The sequence below is a fragment of the Podarcis filfolensis genome (genome assembly GCF_964270895.1).
Source record: "Podarcis filfolensis genome assembly, chromosome: 14".
NCBI classification, from domain to species: domain Eukaryota; kingdom Metazoa; phylum Chordata; class Lepidosauria; order Squamata; family Lacertidae; genus Podarcis; species Podarcis filfolensis.
In genome coordinates, this window is record NC_139616.1 from 20,950,966 (window position 1) to 20,973,326 (window position 22,361).

Below are 22,361 nucleotides of genomic sequence, written 5' to 3' on the forward strand. Positions count from 1 at the left end.
CTGAATTCCTGAGAAGTGAATATTCTCCAACTTGTACAGACAGAAAAGTCCTTACCTGAAGATACTTAAATAAAGGATTGGATGATTTTCTCCAAAAATGTATTTTCTAATATGCACTGATGCTGCAGATGTAAAAGATTATCAACAAAAATGGGGAAGGATTTACAAAAGGAAATTCCTTGAGAAATCTGGTCTTTTCTTTTGCAGCTTGAACTTTGTTTACTGTGAGCTCAATGTTAAGAGACAATTGTATAAAAATGGCAATGTAATGGCATTTAACACCTATTAAATTAGATCAGAGATCTTTAAAGTTGGCAATAGTTAACTATTGGTGCTGTGCCAACAACTGAGATATGTTACAATGCTCAAGTATTCTGGAAAACAACTGTCCAAGCAATATCAACTCTTACTAACTTTTTGTACTTATAGATCCTCATGTCTACTCAACTTTACACCCAAATTTGTTTAAACACAAGGCTGTATTTAATGTGCTTGTGATTACTATACTGGCCTATGTTACTAATTGAATCACATAGTAAATACATTTTATGTTACAGAAATGTACTTCTTGCATGGAGTGTGTGTTTTAACTTCTGCATGTTTTGATGTATTAAATAAAATTAAAAGAAGAAACAAATATTCTGAGCATTGATAAGAGAAGACTCAAGTTCCTGTGCTGTGGGGCCCCTGTCACCTATTGGCTACTGGTAAATTACATTTACCTATTCCAAACATAAAAGTCAACAGCCCAATGATAGAACTAGTGAGATCATATGCATGAAAGGAAAAATAGAAGACACTGGCTGGCTTCTTGCATCAGCTGCAGAAATACTGCTTAAAAACTCAATGGCTTTGTATTTCCTAAGCATTGTTGGAATGTGCTACGCTAGAGACAAAACCAGGTTTCCTGAAAGCTTCAGAAAGTTAGGCAAGGGCCTCTTCATAGAGCAGGTCTGATCTTGCTCCAATCCTGCATTTCTGTTTCCCCTCCTCTTCCGCCCTCTGCATTTGCTTTGCTTCTTCAAGTCACTGATATTACAGCAGGGACTCAGCTATAAAGCTGCAAATAAAAAGTTGTAAGTGCGTTTTAAACGCAATATACAATGTGACACTAGATGGCGATGGTGAGCCTTACGGAAAACTCCATGTGTTTTTAAAAACGCTTAAAAATGCACTTTCAGAACAGTTTTTATATGTGTGTAGATTCCACCCAGGTTTGTTTTCCATGTCCACAAAGCCATCTACCTAGCTCTATTCTCTGTGAAAACTACCATCTGAGACATCTAATTGCCGATCTGGACTCCTTAGCTGACATGGCTCTTTTGGCTGAAAACATCCACATTCATATGTCATGCTGAGCGAAACAGCAAATAACAGCTCTACCTCCTCCAACTAAGGTTACACTGGAAAGTCTGCTGAATTCGTATGGGTTTGCAGAGTTATGCACACAGCTGCACGATCTCTGTTCCAGAGACAGGGGCGTTCCTTACTTAGCCCGTTGGATTCAGGCAGCTGTTCCCATTTACTTCTTTCTTTTAGTTTTCTCACAGGGCAACTGCTATTCCATGGCCCTGATGATGGGAAAAGACAGGTGGACAAGCACAAGATGTAATGGTGATGCCCTCACTTGCTTCCCTTCTGAGTCTCTCTCGCTGAAGAGCGCTAAACTTATCGGTGCAAATGCAAACTCAGAATTCCAAGTGTACAAGTTATCTTTACTACAAGTTGAAGCACAGAACAAAACCATGCTGAATCTAACTATTTTAAGTGTCTGTCTGCAATTATACATACACAATTCAAAACAATTATAATCATAAAAGCAATATAAAATACTATTTACAAAGGATATCATCACCATACAGAACCACCCAATTTGATCATTTTTAGGTACGTATGCCATTCCTAATCAATTCTCACTGGCAGATTCTTCTTCTTCTTCTTCGGACTATGTTAAAGTGCATACACCTACATTAAAAACACCACCACCAGTGTATTGTTTTGATGCTACAGCCTGCGGCTCTTTATCTGAATTTTATCACAGTGTTCTCAGAAAATGATCAAAGCAGCCCTGACAACTTAATGTTCTTTTAACTTAAGTATAGCTGCATAACTTCCCCTCTGGTCTTTTGGCCTTTGGCTCAATATGCCACTGGAAACATCAAAGGTCAGGAGACTCAAATCCTCCAACCCAGAATAAAGACACAATAAGGGGTAAAGTTAATGTCTGAGGAGGGGATTAAACTATTTACAATGTGCTACAGGAAAGCTCAGTGTTCTTTTATGAAAAAGCAGTTTGTTACTACTTGAAAAACATATTAGCTTATAGAACAACTACTTATCAAGGTAGGAATAAGCCCTACTTTCAAGGTAAACAAATAAAATAAGAGATATTCACTTTATTCTGGAACTAGCAATAATATCTTCTTCAAGTTTAGATTTGGCATGCATTAACACAGATTTATGTATCTACATTGTATTTTTATTTATTAAAATAGGGAATACACTAGAGGAGACAATGGGAATAAGACTTATCAGAACAACTTCCCTCAAGGCACTCTTCCTTTTGCACATAAACTCTGTAAGTGAAGAACTTGAATCCTATTCCTAAACTCATTAATAAATCACACTAGTTGATTATATAACCAATGTTGAATTAAGTCCCCACATTGAAACAGAAACAAATTAAATTGCTTTTCTTTTGTATATAATTTCTACCATACATACTGAAGCTAGGCGATTCTACATGTGAAACAAAAAGCAAAGAAAAATGGTAAAGCATAATTTAAACAGTGTATCTGAATGTGCTTTCATATCCATCACAACACCACACATACACAAACCCCTTTCTATGAACAAAAGAATGGAACACTAAGCTATTTCAGACTTTATAGCGACAAAAAAGTCTGCAGCTAGTGTATAGTGGCATTACAGGTTTTACTACGCACTACAAAATACAACATGACATTAACAAAAGGGGTTTTCAAAAGCAAGATTTAACATGGTGCCACGAGTTGTATCAGGCAAAGAGTTTACAGCACAGTTTCATAAACAGATGACTTCTGAAACACCGGGTAAGCTCAGGGTTTTGACAGAAAATGGTCTTCTGTTTCTATTGTAAAAAACCTAGAAGATTTAATAGCATTTTCTATAGGCTATGCAAATCATTTTAATTCTGCAGTCTAGTCACATTTGTTAGTGTTTGCCCTAAGTGTATGTGAGCTCAAAATCTAAAACGAAAAGGAATTACACAACAGGTTTACACACTTTCCATTCAAAGACTCATTGACCACACCAGAAATTATTGAACAGGGTAAAGGGAGGGGTAGCAGATAGATAATTCCCCTACATCATATCCCCTACATCATATCCAAATGGCATTTCAGACCTTTTATTAACCCTTCTTTCCTCCAAGGAGATCGAGGAAGCATACATGGTTATTCCCCTTTCTCAATTTTATCCTAACAACCCAGTCATGGCTAAGTGGGGATTTGCTCTCACTGGCAAATCTGCTAAAAAGAAGATTGGTAGTACAATCATAACACATGTTGTTATCATTAAACAAATGTCATTATTAAACTGATTCTGTGTAACATCTTTATGAACAAAATATACTGGACAACAACATAAACCAGGATCAGTGCACTGGATGCATCGATTTCAGAAATCCCTTAAATCAGTGAAAAAACAGAACAAAATGTAGGGGAAAATATGTGCTAGAAACTATGCCAATCTGTGTTTTGCATACTGTCAAAACTGTCAACTAGCTCAACATGGTAATCAAAGTGCATAATGTTCTCTATCAGCAAGCTAAGAAAGCGTTCCCATTCCATCCCGATTTCTGTGGTAGTTCAAGACAAATAGCATAGAAGCATCCTTTTTCCTTTCGAGTGTTTTCCTGGCTGCAATAATCTATATAAAAAAAAAATGTACTAATTAGATACAGCCCTTTGAAAGCAAGTACTCATGTTTAAAGCAACCTACTTTGCTTAGACTACAGCACTGCTTTAAACGTTGCCAAGGGGCTGGCATGAGTTAAATGCTCATGTAACAATGTTCTCCTCAAACCCCCACAGGTCCATTCACTTAACACCATACTCCTGGAAGTGTGCCTGACATACCAAACCCCGTCCTGTTGCACATATTTTTATGCCTGTTACTAAATTAGGAAAGTGGGGGGTACTGTGCCTGTGCCAATTGCGAAACAGAAAGGGTCAGCATCATTGGTCTGCAGCAGGATCAGACAATTTGGTGCTCTGCAGATGTTGCCAGACTACAGCTCCTGTCTTCCCTGACCATTGGGCCATGCTGGCTGGAGTTGAAGAGGGCTGAAGTCCAACAACATCTGGAGGGTACCATGCTGGCTACCCCTGGGTTTACAGCTTCTCTGTTAAGCCAAAATCCTTCCAAGGCTGGCATATATAATCTTTATTGGTGCATGCAGCTGCACTGAAATACAATGGCACACACAGAAGAAGAAAATTAAAGGCTATAATCAAGATTTCTCACTCCCAGGAATATTCTGCAGCGCACTACTGAAACCACATATTAGAATTACAGATTACTGTATCATTTAACTACCCAACGATAGAACTGGAATATAAAATTGTTATGTTGGACATTTTGAAAAGCAAATGTAAAATGTATTAGTTTAGCCAAGAAAAGGGGCAAGGATTTTAAGTACTACTTCTTCATGACAACATTGCTGCCATAGTTAATACTTAGCTCTCTTGAGAAATACTAAGTAGGGCATTGAGGAATTTTTGAACAGGAAAAAAAGCAGCAACTGGGAAGCATTTTAGAGGGATCTTCATCTGCATGAATACTAAACACATATGTTGTATTTCTTGGCAACCAAGCAGGAAAGTTCTGATGGGGATGGGGGAAAGAACTTTTCAGCCCCAGCACATTGGTAGATCCAAACTACCAATGCAAATTGCTAAGCAAAACAGATTTTGACATAATGAATGATCATTCCCAGGTTATATTATAAATGCTCACAGTGATGAACATGTAGTTTCAACATGCTTTGCAAGATTAATGGTACAAGGAAGGATGAAATTAGATGCAATACAAAACTACAGGATTCTATATTTAGAAGTGGTATCCTCTGATTCTTAGGTATATAAAATACACTGTTCTGAAAAAAAGATTCACATACTCCTTTAGATAACCAGATAGGTATTTTAAAATGGAAAAAAAGTCTCACCTTTATGACTACACTCAACATAGAAACTGACTACAGGAAGCCTGTAAGACAATTTAGTTTGGGTTGAAAGCAAAGTATAAGGATATGCAAAGCGTAGGATATGCAGAGTAAAGTTTTGAATAATGTCATGCATTTTGTTTAAGGAGAGCAAAAGCTTCTACCTTCTCCTTCCAGTCATTTCGGAGAGGAGAGAGGAGTTCATGAGCTTGGGAGGTGGCTATGCTTGTTCACATCACACTAAACCATGGTATTTAGTACTAGGTTCAGTCTGTCCACACCCTGTTTGAAAGCCTGCATGTGTAGGAAAGGACACCCAAGAAAGGTTTGTGACCCCTTTTTCCCCATGACATGTAAAATGTGCTTTTCAAAGTTACGCACAAACCAGCTCTTCGCAGGCATAAAGACCTTGGGGGTACAATCATGGGCAGCTCATCTCAAGTTCCCTGTACTTAATTATAACCAACTGGGCTAAAGGCATTTACTCTGAAGTAGCCTAGCTAAATTCTGGAGTATGTTGCTTCAGGACTGCTTTCAAAGTCCTATTTTCTTAAGGCAGTAATACAAATAGTATTTGAAAGGCAACTTTACCACAGAATGGCTTGGGAGCTTAAGTCATTGCCAACTCTGCTTAATTAATTCACTTACCATAAAAGTTGGCAAAACATGAAGCTTTTCACTTAGTAAATCTATAATTAACTGTTAATGTTTGCTGAGTAAACATAAGCCTATATTTAATTAAATCTTACAGTAAGATGCTATAACCTGAAAGTTTTATAAGCAACATGCTTCTGAAACAAAAACTTAAGAACTTCCAAATCTTGTTAGACATTAAAAAATTAACTTAACTTTATTGTGCTTATAAATAAAACCAGTATATGTTAATAAGACCTAGTTGTCAGAACATTCTTTCAAAGATATGAGATAAAGAAAGCATAAAGCTTTTTTCACTTGTAACAAAATCTAATTTTGACAGGAGCATTGTCTGCAGCAATGGAGTATTAAGACATGAATGTAGAGTTATGTCTGAAGTTGCCATGTCTTTCCTATATTTCAACATCTGTACTAATTAACGTGAGAGTCAGAATGGAATAATCCCTATACAAAAAGGCCCCACTGTTGGAATGCTCATTATCCAAAATCTCAGTTATCCAAACACAAAGAATTATACCAAAACCTTGCCACAGACAACTGGTTCAGATATCCAAACAGCTGGAGTTTGCATACTTCTTTACTTGTTTGTGTTTTGTTGGTTGGCAGCAGCCATTTTGGGCAGAAACCATGGAGGGAGGGAGGGAGGGAGGGAGGGAGGGAGGGAGGGAGATTGGACAAATCAGTTTTTCCTTTGTTTGGCTTTTTCACAGGAAGCATGCACAGGTCACTAACAAAGTTGTATAAGAATCTTAAGCAGCAACCTAACCAAAGATTAAATAGATCAGCTGATGACAATTACTCATGTCTTAGGCTCCAAGGTCAGCAGGTGAAAGTTAGCAGGACTATACAGCTGAAGGCCTGTTTTATGTTGCCAAAGGATGTCCAAATTCTCTATGAGGTTGCTGCATCACTCATCAGTTTCATGATGTAGAGGAGTAACATGCAGTTATTCTACTGAGGGCAATGAACATAATGTACGTCAAAACCTAAGTAAGATACAGTACACTCAAGTTGGGATAGAATAAAAACTTAATTTCTCGTTCTAACCAGAGATGAATGGCTGATGAAGATGATGGACTACGCCGAAATGACGAAAATTGACTGGGAAAATCAGAAACCAGGAAGAGAAGAATTTTAAGAAGGAATGGGAAAAATTTATAATGTATTTAAGAGAACACTGTAAACAACTAAAAACTTTGGCAGGATTTGAGTAATGCTTGTAATGTACAAAAAACTATGTAAAAAAGGGTTATTTTTCTTTAAAAATTAGAGAAAAGAAGGGAAGCAGTTGGGGAAAAGATTGATAATAGTAACCATGGAAGGGTGGAGGGAAGTCAATGGATTCAGGGAATCCTAAATGATGTGGATGATTTGTTTGAATTAAAATTTGTTACGTAAAACTTATTAAAACTTATTTAAAAAACAACTCCATTTCTCCCGGTGAACTGCCCACTACTCTTTCTGAAATTTGTATACTATTTAAGCTAGTAGCCAGCACCATATCCCAGGAGATCAAATCTCAAAAATTAATTTCATGCTGAGTGAAAATATCTTAATAAAACCACAAAACATAGGAGCAGTGCACATAGAGACATTATTAGCATAGTTTATATGTACCAACTTTCTAAACTGTTAACAATACTTTTTGACATGCCTTGCACATAACATTTCTTTTGGTAGATAAATAGGTTCATCGCTGATATGTCATAAAGTGGTGAAAGAGACAAGGTTTCACGCACCTGTTAGTTTATTAACAAAATCCAAAAGGAAGATTAATGTCTATTACTGTATTAGGACCAACTAAAATGTCACAAAGAGTTGGCCTGCTATATCTAGATAGCAAGGAATGGATTGTGCAGCCTAGACTTACTTTTGCAGTACTCAGAAAATTTGGGAGAGGAAACAACATAGATAACAGAAATTAATTAGCATCCAGAATATTGGAGAAAATACAGAATAAGCCAGGAAAAGAATCATTCCTGAAGGTACCAAAATTCCAGGTTCTTACCCAGAATCATTTGATTGAATTACTGCCAGAGATAACCACAAATTGCCCTGCAACATCCATTTTAAAATTTGCTTCACATAACCCCTGATGGCTTGAAACAGTTCACTCAATGAAAAAAGAAAGAAAGAAAGAATAAAATAATGGTTTCCAATGGTTTGTATAGTGAAGAGCGAATCCAAAAATTTTCTGGTTGATTTGAATGAGCCAGTGTAATTACTGTCTCCATTCAGAAACCAAGAAGGAAAAAATGTTGTGTAATAACCTCAAATGTTTTTCTTTTCCCCTGAAATACACAAAGATTATTTAATCCAAGTGTTTCAGTTTTGGCTAACCGTATTTCCCTTTCCACTATTGAACTTGTAATGGTTTGGAATTTTTCAAGATTTAGTTTGCGGAATGTATAAAGTTCATGTAACACTTCAAAGATGGGTAAAAAGAGGCCACACAGATTCAACAGCAGGACCTGGAATTAACTCTGCTTGCCTGATGCCAAATCCTATGATCTAATCACTGGCTGACAAGAATGTCTTTATATTTATCAAAGGGAAGAGTTATACTGCAAGCATGCCAAAATGTGGTAGGTGTTTTCTAAACAAAGACACAGTCCATCTCCTAAATAGAGCTGTTCATCTCTTTAATAGCATTTTAATTAAAACTTATGTAAGTTATGGGCATTTAATTAGAGTATAACTACAAAGTAATAATTAAAAAAAACTTAACCAATAGCTGATTTTTATCTACTGCTCAGTACAGTGGTACCTCGGGTTAAGTACTTAATTTGTTCCGGAGGTCCGTACTTAACCTGAAACTGTTCTTAACCTGAAGCACCACTTTAGCTAATGGGGCCTCCTGCTGCCGCTGCGCTGCCGGAGCCCGATTTCTGTTCTTATCCTGAAGCAAAGTTCTTAACCTGAAGCACTATTTCTGGGTTAGTGGAGTGTGTAACCTGAAGCGTATGTAACCTGAAGCGTATGTAACCTGAGGTACCACTGTATCTGTTAGACTTCCAAATCTGATACTGCTAAGAATTGGGAGGTTATGGGGCAAAAAATAGAGTATTTCTAAAATCATGAAGGATATTTCAATAGCCCTACAGACAACAACACTCACACATTACAATTCTATTAACGTATTTTATAGAACAGTATAGTGGCTCTGAGCAGGGAAGAGGGTAGTTCTCTTCAGTGTTGGAGACTGAAGATGCTAACAGAGGGACTAATATTAAGAGATGATGAAGAAAGTGCACCGTGGAATATGACACCATCTAGACAGAGAGGGAGAAGGAGCATAAAATAAGACCTTTTGCTTTTGAGGTGTTGGGAGCAGAAGCCCAGGAGACAAAAATGGGGAAAGTTGGGGGATATTTCTGGTAGACTATATAAGAGAGGCCTATAGGTTTTTGGAGGGAGGATCCTGACACCTGAAGGCAGCCCTGTATAGGGAAGCTATTTAAGGCTCAATGTTTTATTTTGTTTTTATATATGTTGGAAGCCGCCCAACATATTATTATTATTATTACTACTACTAGCAGTAGTATTTGAGAGTAGGCTATGAATCAGGAATACCTTAGTTCACATCCCCACTCTGGCACCTGCTAACTGAGTGATTTTATACAAGTTACTATTCCCTTAACCACAAACCCTATATCTGCAATATGAGGATAACAACCTTTGCTATGGGGCTATTGTGAGAATTATAGAAGAACATTGAGTTAGAGCCAAAGTTGGTCTTCCTGCTCATAAACAGTTTTGCACAAATGTGCTAAGTTAAACACACTTAGTGGTATCCTTGTTCCATTGGCAAAATGTTTTGTGCCAGTGGAAGATTGCAGAGCAAGAGAATGCATAAGCAGGCTGCTGGTAATTTTGTTGCACAAAAGACTGTGTAATCTGTTGCACACTGAGCTTCCACTAACACAACTGCTACATTATTTCTTCTGTTCTGCAACTCACCTGTCTGCTAGCACAAGACAGACAGAGAGCACTGGATACAACCCACAGAGAGCATCCCTGGCAACACCAACTTAAGAGCGCTCTGTGCTTAACATGGCATCTCACCTAGCAGGAGGCTATTTTAAAAGCAGCTACAACCATTTCACAAAATCAGCATTCTTGCTGATGGAAATGTAGCTAACACTGGAGTAAGCTTCATCTTACTAATGCTGTAGGAATACTGTACTTTGTAAGCCCACTGCAAACCCCTTGCTAGAATAGAGCGAATAGAACTTATCAAGCTATTTAGAAAAGCTGTCACAATACCAACCATCCCACTCATGATCTTGATAAAGAGAAGCTACTTAAGAGGGATTATGAGCCAAAATACTCACAGGCTCTGCAACCATGAAAGGAAACCTGTTTGAAAAGTGCTTGCAAAGTAATGACAGAAAGAAAGCACTCAATGAAAACAGATCAGCAGAGTCAATTTCCTAGCAGAAATGGAAGATTATCACAGGCTGGGCAAGATTAATACACACTGTGCAAATGAAAAACTGACAGCATTTGGGGAAAATAAAGAGCTGGTTAGAGGCCCTTAGACAAGCTGACGCTGCACCAGCACTTCAATATACACTGGACCTTTTGCTAGACTCTGATGGTTACTAACTAGTGATATATTTAGCTATTTAAGAAGTGTTCACATACCTAAAGATTTGAACACACAGGAGGAAGACGTTTAATGTCCCATTTTCATATAAATGGAGGAAATAAATACCGCTTTCTTGTACGGTAAAGACTATTTCCTAAGCAACATGCAGTAAATCATCCCATAATGTAAATTATTCTTTCTGAAGTTCTCCTTTTTTGAATCTGTTAAGGTCATGTGTTAAGTTTTGTAAAAATACTCCAGCTCTTCTTTGAACAAACCTTGCTTTTATAGTGTGCGCGCACAGCATAAATTTTAGAAGTTCAAGAATATTCAGACATTCTCTTTTGAAATTGGTATTTCTGAAACATTAATGATAATTTTTAGCAGTTTTCAGTAAAAAATGTTCTGGATTTATGGAATGTTCACAATATGATACATTTTGAATTACTGCCACCACACATTTGGCTCCCTGTTTCAGTGAGGAATTAACATAGTCAACTCTCTTTCTGCACTTAATACAGGGCTGCAGCACCTTTGGTAAACTCTGTCCTTGGTAAATTCCAGTTGAGGCAGCCTTCGTTCATTGTGACCAAATCTCCTCTGAAGTTCCCATTTTAAAATACAGTTAATTTGCCAGATAATAAGAAGTTTGCTGCAGTACAGAGCTTGGCACGCTCAAAGATGATTGTGATGGATATTCCGCCTTCAGCAAACTCACTGTGTTTTCACTAAAACAATCATTTAATTTTAACCCCATATTCATCTCATAGGTAGAAAGCAATGAATTAAGTTATTGCTTATAATTTAAGCAACCAGTATGTCAAGGACAATACCTAACAGGCTTAACCAACATGCCCTAACCATTTATCTACAAGCAGAATTGAAAATGTGCATAGCAAATCATCAACAGGAATAATCATATCAGTTTTTTGAGCCAGAAAGCTGCTGATCCCTTACCTGCTGGCAAGTACTTCAGCTGGTTATTAGCCAATCTAAGGTGGCGTAAAGATCTTAGGCGGCCAATCTCTGGGCATACAATTTCAAGAGCATTGTCACTCAAGTCTAAAAACTGCAGTTTAACGAGGGAGCCAATTGCTTCAAAGAAGAAGAAAAATGACAAGGAATAAATCCGACCCAGTAAAAGCACCAAAACTTTAATAAAAGAATGAGATAGACTTCTATGATGGCTGCATTCACACATAAAGCTGAACCATGGTTCTGCATAATGTACAAGAGTTGGAAGAGGCCCAAGCAAATCTCATGTTCATGCACTCCACCCCCTTCCAAGGTGCCAGGAGGACTTTGGCAGCGTTTACTTTCATTTTCAAGTAATCTCAGCTTGTCACTGCATGTGAACCAGGGATCATGGTTGTAACAAACACTTGTCAGTTTTAAAACAAGCCAGCTTCAAGCAATGAGTAAGTGTTGCCAAATTTCTGCTGCCGGATGTGCGGGAGGAGAGCAGTGCACAAGCCTAATGCCCACTCTTGTTCATTTCAGCTCATGACGTTGTTAAATATGGCATAGAAACACAGCCAGTATCTCATCCCTACATGCTGAATAAATAGGTGGCAAAACCATGTCAGAACTGAGTATTACTGGCAATTTAGTTTTGAGGAGTGGGCTAAAATATGTTGCACAATTGTGAGTCTAATCCAGCCTCCCAGGCTTCTCCATTTCATCCATGAGGTTGTTTCAGGAAAGCCACATCTACTTACCCTACACCTGACACTATATATGTAAGGGTGAGGATTGGCTGAATGGGTATTTGTGCAGTGCTTCCCAGTGTGCAAGAACCATCTTGCAAAGCACTTTATGCAGCACTGGCTGTCAGCACAACGTACTTTGCGGGCCCTGTGCTTGGTGTTTCCGAAGCCACAGTCTACTGGGATGGCAAAGACATTGAACAGGCATTTCTGAAGTGCCCAACAATCAGCGGGCTGTTGGGCATTTGGGAAGCGCTGTGCAAGGGACTAGGATCTGTCACCTGATGTCATTAGGATGTCAGATGGAAGAGGGACAAGCTTGTTTTCTGCTGCCCAGAGGGGAGGATTCAAATTACAAGGAAGGAGATTCTGACAGAGAGAGCTGTTTGATAGTGACATGGACTACGTCAGAAGGTGGTGGACTGGAGGTATTTGAACAGAGGTTGAAAGGCCACCTGTCAGGGATTCTTCAGCCATGATTGCTGCATTGGGGGAGTTGGACTAGATGACCCCTGTAGTCCTCTCAACTCTACAATTCTAGGATTGACAGATGGGTTGTCCTTACCCCTACGCCCGCGGGAGTAGATAAGGATTTGACTTGTTGAGATGGAACTGTCCCCGCACCCCTGCTACACTCAATCCATACACCACATGTTATTCTACTTTGAAGGTAGCTTAAGTTACAATAATAAAGACCTATCAACAGATACTAAAGCAGATTCAAGGGCAGGTACCCTAGATTAAGTTGCAGCTAAGAATCACTTGTAAGGGTTGAGCAAGTGTTAACTCCCATTTCTGTAGGGAGAGAAGTGAAAACCTATAGGTTTACATTCTTTGTTTGTATACTGTATTACATTATGCTTGAGGCAAGGAAAGGGCAATTTACACAGCCAAGAGTTGTTGGGAAAACAACAGAAATAGAGACACAGGTGCTTTATAAATGATTAATAAGGTTTAAAATAATTCATCTAGTCTTAACTCAATACAGCAGATGTGATCAGCGCCTCACTTAGGAGTACTGTTTTACTAATAAATTACACTTTGGTTTTTTTAACCCTCAAGTTAGAAGCAACACACATATTTAGGTATTTGAAAGTTTAAACATTTTCATTCATGCAGTGTCTTCCTCTACAATTAATGTCAGAAACTAAAGATATTTTGAACCCAGAAGGGCACTTACCTTCAGGTACAACAACAATGTTGTTTGAATGGAGGTATCTGGAAGAGAACAGAACATTTTCAAGGGCCGGCTGATAAGAGCAGGTGGCAAATATTCATATGTGAAACTTGATCAAAGACAGCATGCTGTATTTTTTTCTTCATTTCTGCTAAGGTAACACTCATATGGCAAACTATGACTGACAGACATTACCCTGAGTTTTGATCACTCTGCGTAAAACAGGACTCGCACTTTCAAGTTTTCCTGAATCAGATTTCCTCTTCTTTCATATTGAGATTAGATCAAAAAAATCACATTTGTTACCAGGCTGCTCTGTACATAATGCAACTACCATCATATATGGTTTCCAAGACAATGCCTTGTGGGAAGGAACCCAGGAAAGATAATAGAGAGGCAGACAAGCAGAGACCTACGTCTTCACCTACTCCAAACTGGGCTAGTTTTTGTTTTGTTTCCAATGTCTGGCTTTTAATAAATCCATGCATTTTAAAAAAGCTGTGAGCCTTAAAAAGCTGGGTGTTAAATCTGCTAAATAAATATACATTTTGGATCATAGAAGAATCACAATATGCACAGCAGTTGTTTCCCTAACACTCACTTTGTTGGCAAAGGTGTAAGATAAATATATAAATAAGTCATGTTAAACAGCTGTGTCATATGACTGAAACAAAGTAGCCTGAGGTGAGTGTGTTGATACTGTACATTCTCCCTGCTCTAAACCAGCCCAGGATCAGTGGGCACCTAGAACCTTTTAGCTGTTTCCTCTCAGCAAGGATCCCTGTGGAATTCATTCTGTGACTGAGTAAAGCATGCCTCCTATTTAGTTCTCAGAAGTAGGTTTGAGAATGTGATGGAGAAGCTCATAGGGATACCATTCACAAGAAGAGCCTTCACATGGCCCTCTGGCACTTGGGAGACTGTGAAAAATCAGTCATGGAATCAGCCTTATCAGAGTCCTGAAAATTCATTTTAGACAATTTTTTCATACACCACAAGAGTCAGAAGTGCAGGAATCATCAGATCGTTTTATATTTTTACAGCATCTTCTCAGATTTATTTCAATATTTAAAAAATTCTAATGTCAACATTCATTGGCAAACTGTACAAATGGTGTTCTTGTTTATTATTTAAGTTTACATGTTTTACTTTATTCTATAAAAAGGATAATCATCAAGTGAAAGCATACTGACAAGCCCAGGCAAGTTGAGGCCAGGATATAGAAAGCTATTTTAGTTTTGTCCACGCGTTTGCATGTGCCCCGTTCCATCTTACAATCTGTTTTTGAAGGTCCATTTACTTTCAAAAGCATTCTGCCTTCTGGCATGGGAGGCTGGTATTCAAGAAATACAAGCCCAAATAACTTGTGTGGTTCTTTGGATCCTGGTCTATATTTACCATCATAGGCTGGTAAAATTTTATATAGTGCTCTCTGGTGGTGAATATTTGCAGTTACTGCTATTCAGAAATAAATATGTGCTATTCTCTTCAGATTGAGATTTGCTAGATGTCTCAAGGTAGTTAGATGTTATTTACTGCTTGAAAATTGATCTTTTGCTCATTCAACATAGAAAAGGGGTGTGCAGGATAAGTAACCTGATGGAAGTATTGGATTGATTCTTGCTTCAGGAGAATTCAAACTTGAAGGTATTATGGTGGCAGAAGATGAGAAATTATGGCTTATAGTCAGAGTTCCAAGCTTAAGTTTTATTTTTGTTTTTTAAAGGAATCTATATTGAAGATTCTAGACAGTGCTATGGAGTTTGAAAACAAGGGAGATTTTCCCCCATGTTAAAAATAGCCATCCTGGAAGTAGAAGGTACATTCACAAATTAAGGACCATGTGGTAACTCTGGATCAATTAGGCCAAACAAAATTCTCATATGTTCTTAATCAGGATCCCAAGAATTACATCAAGCATGCCAAAAGTTTTGAATGTGCTCAGTGGTGTGGTGCTTTTTTTTTTCTTCTTCCAAAAAAGGCTGTTAGCTGAAACTCATTGGAGTTTCAGAAACAAATTGATACTGCAGAGGGATCTCTTTTTCAAAAGATTACCAAATATAAGAGTGCAGCTGTTTAGGAAACACCAGTTCAAAGACCCAGTGAGCATGTGGAAATAGCCATGTCACTATTTAGATTTAGCCTTTGCATGTCCACTTTAAAACTTGGATATTTCTAAATACCGTAATAGAAAGAGAAATAGTCACCAACAGAAAGATTATGTAAATCAGAATCTACGGCTCCATGATGTTAAATGTTTCTATTCATTTTGAGAGCTGTTTCCAAAACAACAAGAACTTTACATAATTTTAATTCCTAGAAGTCAGCACGAGTTTTTATTAACCCAGATGGGTCACAATACCAGGGATGCTAGGGAAACTTATTTGATGATCCAAAATCTGTGAGCCTACCATAAAGCAATGCAAATTATAGCTATAGCAAGGAGTTTCATCCTGCTGGCAACTAGTGTGCCCTTTTTTTCATTGCTGCTCCTCAGTTAGGTTTTACTATCTGATACACATTGGCAAGATTACTATTATTATGATTCATCCTGCATGCAGATCCCAACCTTTTACTATCCAGCAAAAGACACAGGAAAAAGGGTTAGGGGGCATGACATAATTAAGACAAGAATATTTAATGTGTATTAAACAAGCTCTCTCTGGTTTTCAGAGCTTCTAAAATTACCCTCCCTCCAAACCTTAATTTCAGGCAGGATTTTCTTATGGCCTCATCAGATAATCTTTTTTAAGTGCCTGGTGGCAAAACACAAAGCATATCACAAAAGCTGTACTTCAGCTTCATTATGAAATAGAATTCACCTCAGACAAGATGAGGCAAGATTAGTTCTTGAGTAAGCTACAGGCCACAGTGACCTGTAAGGCCTATTAGTTGCAGTGCAAATGCACAAACCAGGAAGGTGCAGCTTTCCAGGGGCAAGAAGAAAAAGCTCAAGTTTAGACTACACTCCTTGGTTATCTATGCCATGTGACCCAAAACATCTTTAGTTCTACACATGCCCGTGACAGCACAGAGGACATAAAGTGTGACCCGATACAGTCCTGGATACAATCACAATTCCAAACTGGCTATTTAAATTTGCAAAGGTACATTTTCATGTTGCCATGCTTACTGGAATTGCTGCCAGGAAGCTGCAGCTGAAGGAATTCTTCATCAGCTAATGGTCACATCACTGTAGGATGCTTCTTGTGTTGTATTTGTTCATAAATAGATTTTGGAGACATTGCTGAAAGGAGGTATATAAATTCCCCACTTTAAGGCTTTAGGCAATTTAAGGCTTTTCAGTCACAAAATAGCTGTGGTGCATCAATAAAACTGCTATCATATTTGCAAAGCTAAGTAGGATCCAGTATAGTTTCTAATTGGACGGAGGACCATGTGTTGAGATTTCTGTATTGTAAGGGGCTGGACTCATTGAACCCCAGGGTCCCTTCCACCCTACAATTCTATGATTCTATAACAGTTTACATATGAAATGTGCAATGGGGTTGACTATATTAGGAATACACATGGTGTTTACTAGTCTCTTCTGCCCCCTGGCAGTTGATGTTATAATCAAAGTTTTAGGCTCCTTCCTTGAGAGGTAAGAGGCAGAAGGAGCTGTAGCTGGACTGTGGGATTGGCTGATGGGTAAAGATGACAATCCAAAGAAGCAAACAGTCCAAGGAGATATAGAGCCTTGCAGTAAGAAACATTCACTATTTTCAAAATGTAAACTCATCAATGGCTGATAATTTAATGGAACCACCAAGTACAAAGGTGGCATGCCTATGAGTATTAGGCGCTAGCAACCGATAACAGATGTTTCTCCTAGATCACAGGTCAGCAAACTTTTTCAGCAGGGGGCCGGTCCACCGTCCCTCAGACCTTGTGGGGGACAGGACTATATTTTGGGGGGGGGGGATGGAGAAATTCCTATGCCCCACAAATAACCCAGAGATGCATTTTAAATAAAAGGACACATTCTACTCATGTAAAAACATGCTGATTCCCGGACTGTCCGTGGGCCAAATTTAGAACGCGATTGGGCCAGATCCGGCCCCCAAGCCTTAGTTTGCCTACCCATGTCCTAGATGCATTAGCCAAGCCAGAGTTGGAAGCAGAATACTGGATGAGATTAACTTTAGTCCAATATAGAAAGATAATCTACGTTCTTAGCCAATGCAAACAGCACTCCTATTTGTGAACATACCCCTCTCTCCTACTCCAAAACATATTACAAATTTGCACTTGGAACTCCCTGGCTATTGAGATTAGGCAGGTGCCTTTGCTGGAGTCTTTTTGGCACCCGCTTAAGACGTTTTTGTTTAGGCAAGCCTATCCAGACATGCAGAAGAAGAAGAGTTTGGATTTGATATCCCGCCTTTCACTCCCTTTAAGGAGTCTCAAAGTGGCTAACATTCTCCTTTCCCTTCCTCCCCCACAACAAACACTCTGTGAGGTGAGTGGGGCTGAGAGACTTCAAAGAAGTGTGACTGGCCCAAGGTCACCCAGCAGCTGCATGTGGAGGAGCGGAGACGCGAACGCGGTTCCCCAGATTATGAGACTACCGCTCTTAACCACTACACCACACTGTAGTTTTACATGTAGCTTACAGTTCATTTTAATTCTCCTCTGAATGTTTTTAATACCCGTTTTTAATTGTCTTTTATTGGTAATATTAATGTTTTATCATTTTTTGTAAGTGACCTAGGGTTTCATTACAATCAATTAATTTTGTCAAATAGAACAAAACAAAAAATAAAAAATATTGCATTCCAGTAGATTTTACAAAAGCAATATTCAAAAATTAGTGTTCATTCTGGATACTTTTAACAAAAGAATGGGATTTAAATTCTACATTTATTATATTTCTATGAAAAGATACGACTTTTTCAGTTCTCTGAGCAAACAAACTAGGAGCTACAGCCTGAATGCAGAAATCTTTGGCATGGTGGTCCCTCCAAGCTGTCCCTTGAACCACTATCTTGAAGCATATGAAGAGACAGCACATGAGTGAAATTAGGTCATGGAAAGGCACTAGGACAAAACAGACTAGCTCTTTAACAAACCAGATTGTTCCAAAACGAATTGTAAGATATTTACCTATATAACTTCAGCACCCTACATTCAAGAAGCTCATTAAACTAAAGGGCAGAATATAAGGAACAAGACACCACACACTCACAGTTCCACAAGGTTTGGAAGCTTCTGGGCAAGGTTTTCCGGCTAAAAAAGAAAATTGTGAAGTTTTTGTTTAGTTTTTAAAGAAAGACTCGACCTCTAACTGGCAAACCAGTTTGCCAAATTCAAGATGGAACTAACATGAGGCTCTGAGTGTCAGAAATCCAAAACAGGGAACAACTGTTTTATGTGGCTCACCACCCCATCTGGCACTGATAATGAAACCTGGCTTAGAGCCTAGACTTGGATGACAGCGACTGTTGTCACTGGAAAGATGAAAGAATTTCAATATGCCAAGAAGGCCTGAAGATATCAAAACACAGAGGGTGGAGCTAGCTTCCAAATTGGGCTCTAGAAGAACAGCAGACACCTTCTACACTAATCAATCATTGTGCCAAAATATTAACAAGTGTGATTAGCATCTTCCAAGTTCAACATGTACTGATAATGCAGATAAACTCACATAGCATATACATTCTTTAGCATGTAATAACTTAGAAATGCCCACTGAATATTCAGGTGACTTTACAATAGCCTAAGGCAGAGTCCTATTAGCTACTCTAATGTTAAGTCAGTATGCCAATATTTTTCAATTACTATAATGCATTCTCCAGACAGCCAGAAGTCTTCTAAATATGGAGATCTTCTAAAGCAACATTTTATAAGAGATCATGTTACATCAGCCATGTCATGCAATTTCCACATGAAGTGCATGATGTTAGTTTTGTCTTACACAACTCTGCAGGGGTCCTATTTCACAAACAGATTGCCAGTGTATTACTGGCAGTCAGATATTTTCTTTACTGTGGTGCTGAAGCTTGATTCCAGGATAATATTTTGAAGGTCTTGAAAGCTCACTTTCACTGAGAAAGGCAGCACGTCCAATATGTGTGCCTCTCATGCCCCAATTTATATATGACAGTTTGCGGCTTTTTCCTACGTAGTGGTTTTCAAGCAAGAAAAAGGTCAGACTTGAAGTGGCTCTACATTATACCAAATTTAGCTTTTATGTTCAACTAGGGTAGGACTGCCCATTTCAACACTCAGATTGCCATCCTTCCTTTGGCCAGCATTTCCCTGCTGTTTTCAAACACAGCATATGCAGTATAGTTCTTAGCCAGAAGCAGTCTCATAATTCTTCTGCTTGTTTTCCATGCCATGCTGCAAAAATCTTGAGTTGTGGTTTCCACCTACTGGGGAATTAACGCTAAAACACACTGATTTCCCTCCTAAGCAATTTTGGTAGCCTTAGCAGCACCTGGTGTCCTTGTTATTAGGTTCCATTTTTTAAACATACATTCATAAATAGATAAATACAATCATGTAAGTGTAGAAGATAACACAAAAACTAGCTCAGTTACTTTACCAGCACTTGTATAAATTGTATAAGCAACCAAGTCTGAATAAATTCTAATGAACTCTTTAAAGTGTTCACCAGCCTAATAAACAATATTCACTAGCTATTCTAAGAAACCTAAGAATCTTGCCTATTTATTCCTACAATGCTTCAGGATGTCCCTGGTTAATATTTCACCTCTTCCATGAACATAGTAAAAACAAAAAAAATTTTTTCCTGCCAGTAGTATCTGAAGAAGTGTGCATGCACACGAAAGCTCATACCAAGAACTAACTTAGTTGGTCTTTAAGGTGCTACTGGCAGGAAAAAAAATTTTTTTTGTTTTGACTATGGCAGACCAACACGGCTACCTATCTGTAACATGAACATAGTAGTTATCCTTATGTAGATAACCATCTGCCATACAAGCATAACAGTGTTGAAACCAACAAAAACATTACATTCGTAATACAATTTCTGCTCCTGCAACAGAACTTCCCCTTCCTTTCCTAATCTTGCAACTTCACCCAATCTACTCTGGAGGGTTTGGGAAATTTGCAATCTGATTAGGGACATATGATGAAGTGGAGGGAGTAGAGGTTCAGTTCATTGGATTCAACCCATAATTTACAAGGCTGTTGTAATAATTAACAAAAAATAACTCCCCATGAGCTGGGGAGAAGGAAAGCACCCCACAGCAAAAAGAAATAAAATATGCTGGCAGAAATATACATTTTTTTTAATTCCAGGCTCTTCTTTTTAACTTTTCAAAAAGAAAATTTGGCATGCTTCCCAAAGTTTTTCCTCCTTTAAATGTTTTCCAACACATCATATTGACTGGTATGAAGAAGCACCAGAAACATAGGAATAAACTGAAATGTCAGGGAGTATTTTATATCCCATATGCTTTTCATGCATACAAGATGAAAACTGTAGGAATTAAGTAGCTGAAATTTGATGACTTGGTTACCACTGTGCAAGTGAGAAGTCCTAGAAGAATTTAGTTATATCTGCAGTGAAAAACACATACAGTGTAGGATTGTGCCCCAGCACTGGCCAAAATGATTAAGAGCACCTGGTAAAAATGGCAGCATTCTCTGAGTGTAGGATCTCCCACCCAGGGGACATTTAAGAATATCAGCTTCTACCTAGTTTGAAGTGGTCTGGTCCATACATAGGCCTCCAACCACTTCAGTGAGAGCATGGCAAGGGCAATACAGAAAACATTTCCTTATTCCAACGTCAGGTCCCTAATGTGTTATTGGCCAAGTGCAAATACTGTCGCCCATATCAATGAATGGCTAACATTTACATACGGTACAGTATACTGAAAAAATTAAGGTACACTCAAGGACAATGTCCTCCACATAGACCCTAAGCATCAACAAATATTTTGCTAGTTGTACATTTTAAAAAGTCATACCAAGGTAGTCAATGAATTTCTTTTCATATAGAGTCTCTCCAAGTATTGCAGTCCTTCATCCTTCAGCAATTCTAAAGGGAAGTGATGGAGATTTCGGTAATTTAAGAATAAGTTCTTGTGCTTTTCTAGCTTTGCCTCCAATATTGTTTTACAGAGTTCTGATGCCATGACAGGTTTTGTCCCAGCCACCATGTTAGAACTCTACACATCACAGAAGTTCATTTCTAAAAGGGAAAGCAAAAGACAAGTAGTGTTTTAATAAGGCTCTTACTTGGTTTTCCCATAGCACTATTTTTTTGAAACATGCTTGTTTATTTTAAACATTCCTACATCCCTCTGTATTTCAAAAGACAGGTAACAAAAGTAGAAACCAAATATATATGAAATCGAAGGAATTGTGTGTGGGGGGGAAACAAAATACAGCACTAAGATCTCAAATCTAAAGCCATGTATATCTATCTACCTTTAGGGAAAACAGATATCTGACTAGTTAGCAAGAAGCACTTTTCAATCAATGAACTATTAGTATTTGACATCAACATAAATTCTTTTGCCTAGGAAAGTAATGAATGGCTGGAAACAGACAAGACTTTTTGAATATTCCTGAAGATGGTTTAGGGGATGCACTCTCATTATGTGTACCTAAACAAGGCACACTTAATTTGTTTCACTGTTGCCTCTGGGCAAATAAGTTGTGCAGATTTTCCAATACTATTCAAAAGCCTGTTTATTAGCAGAGAAAGTGGGGTAAGCATACACATCATGAACAGTAATTTCCTTCAGTTCTTTCAAGACAGGTAAAAGCTGTCTTCAGACTATATTATACCACACAAGCATAAAAGCTAATGCAAGTAGAGTTATGGCACAGGAGATTTTATATTAAGGCTTCAAACTCCCAAAATATATTTATCTGAATGATCTTGTGCATTTCAGGAGTACTAGGATTTAAATCAGTCAAAAAACCAGCATGGACTCCTTTTCCTAAGACAGATAGGGAGAACTTCTACAGATGGCAGCCCTAACTGCAAGACTCTTCTAAATCAGAAGGAATAGCAGGAGGGAAAGGGTCTGAAGGGTACCAAGGAAC

The 22,361-nt window shown here is 38.2% G+C and overlaps 1 protein-coding gene across 8 annotated transcripts in view; it reads right to left on the reverse strand.

Annotated features, from left to right (window-relative positions):
• Positions 1 to 22,361, reverse strand: part of LRRC28 (leucine rich repeat containing 28) — a 50,434-nt gene that overhangs the window by 26,309 nt on the left and 1,764 nt on the right. For 3 of the 8 annotated variants that reach the window (XM_083586890.1, XM_083586893.1, XM_083586891.1), the window contains exons 2-5: positions 21,275 to 21,498; positions 18,520 to 18,560; positions 13,335 to 13,372; positions 11,406 to 11,543 (exon numbers count right to left, since the gene is read on the reverse strand). In XM_083586890.1, the coding sequence (XP_083443016.1) occupies positions 11,406 to 11,543; positions 13,335 to 13,372; positions 18,520 to 18,560; positions 21,275 to 21,466 (409 nt within the window). In that variant the 5' untranslated portion in view covers positions 21,467 to 21,498. Of the gene's footprint in view, positions 1 to 11,405; positions 11,544 to 13,334; positions 13,373 to 13,526; positions 13,584 to 16,464; positions 16,484 to 18,519; positions 18,561 to 21,274; positions 21,499 to 22,361 lie in introns of those variants that run through there. The other 5 variants (XM_083586892.1, XM_083586897.1, XM_083586895.1 and 2 more) reach the window with 5 other exon arrangements.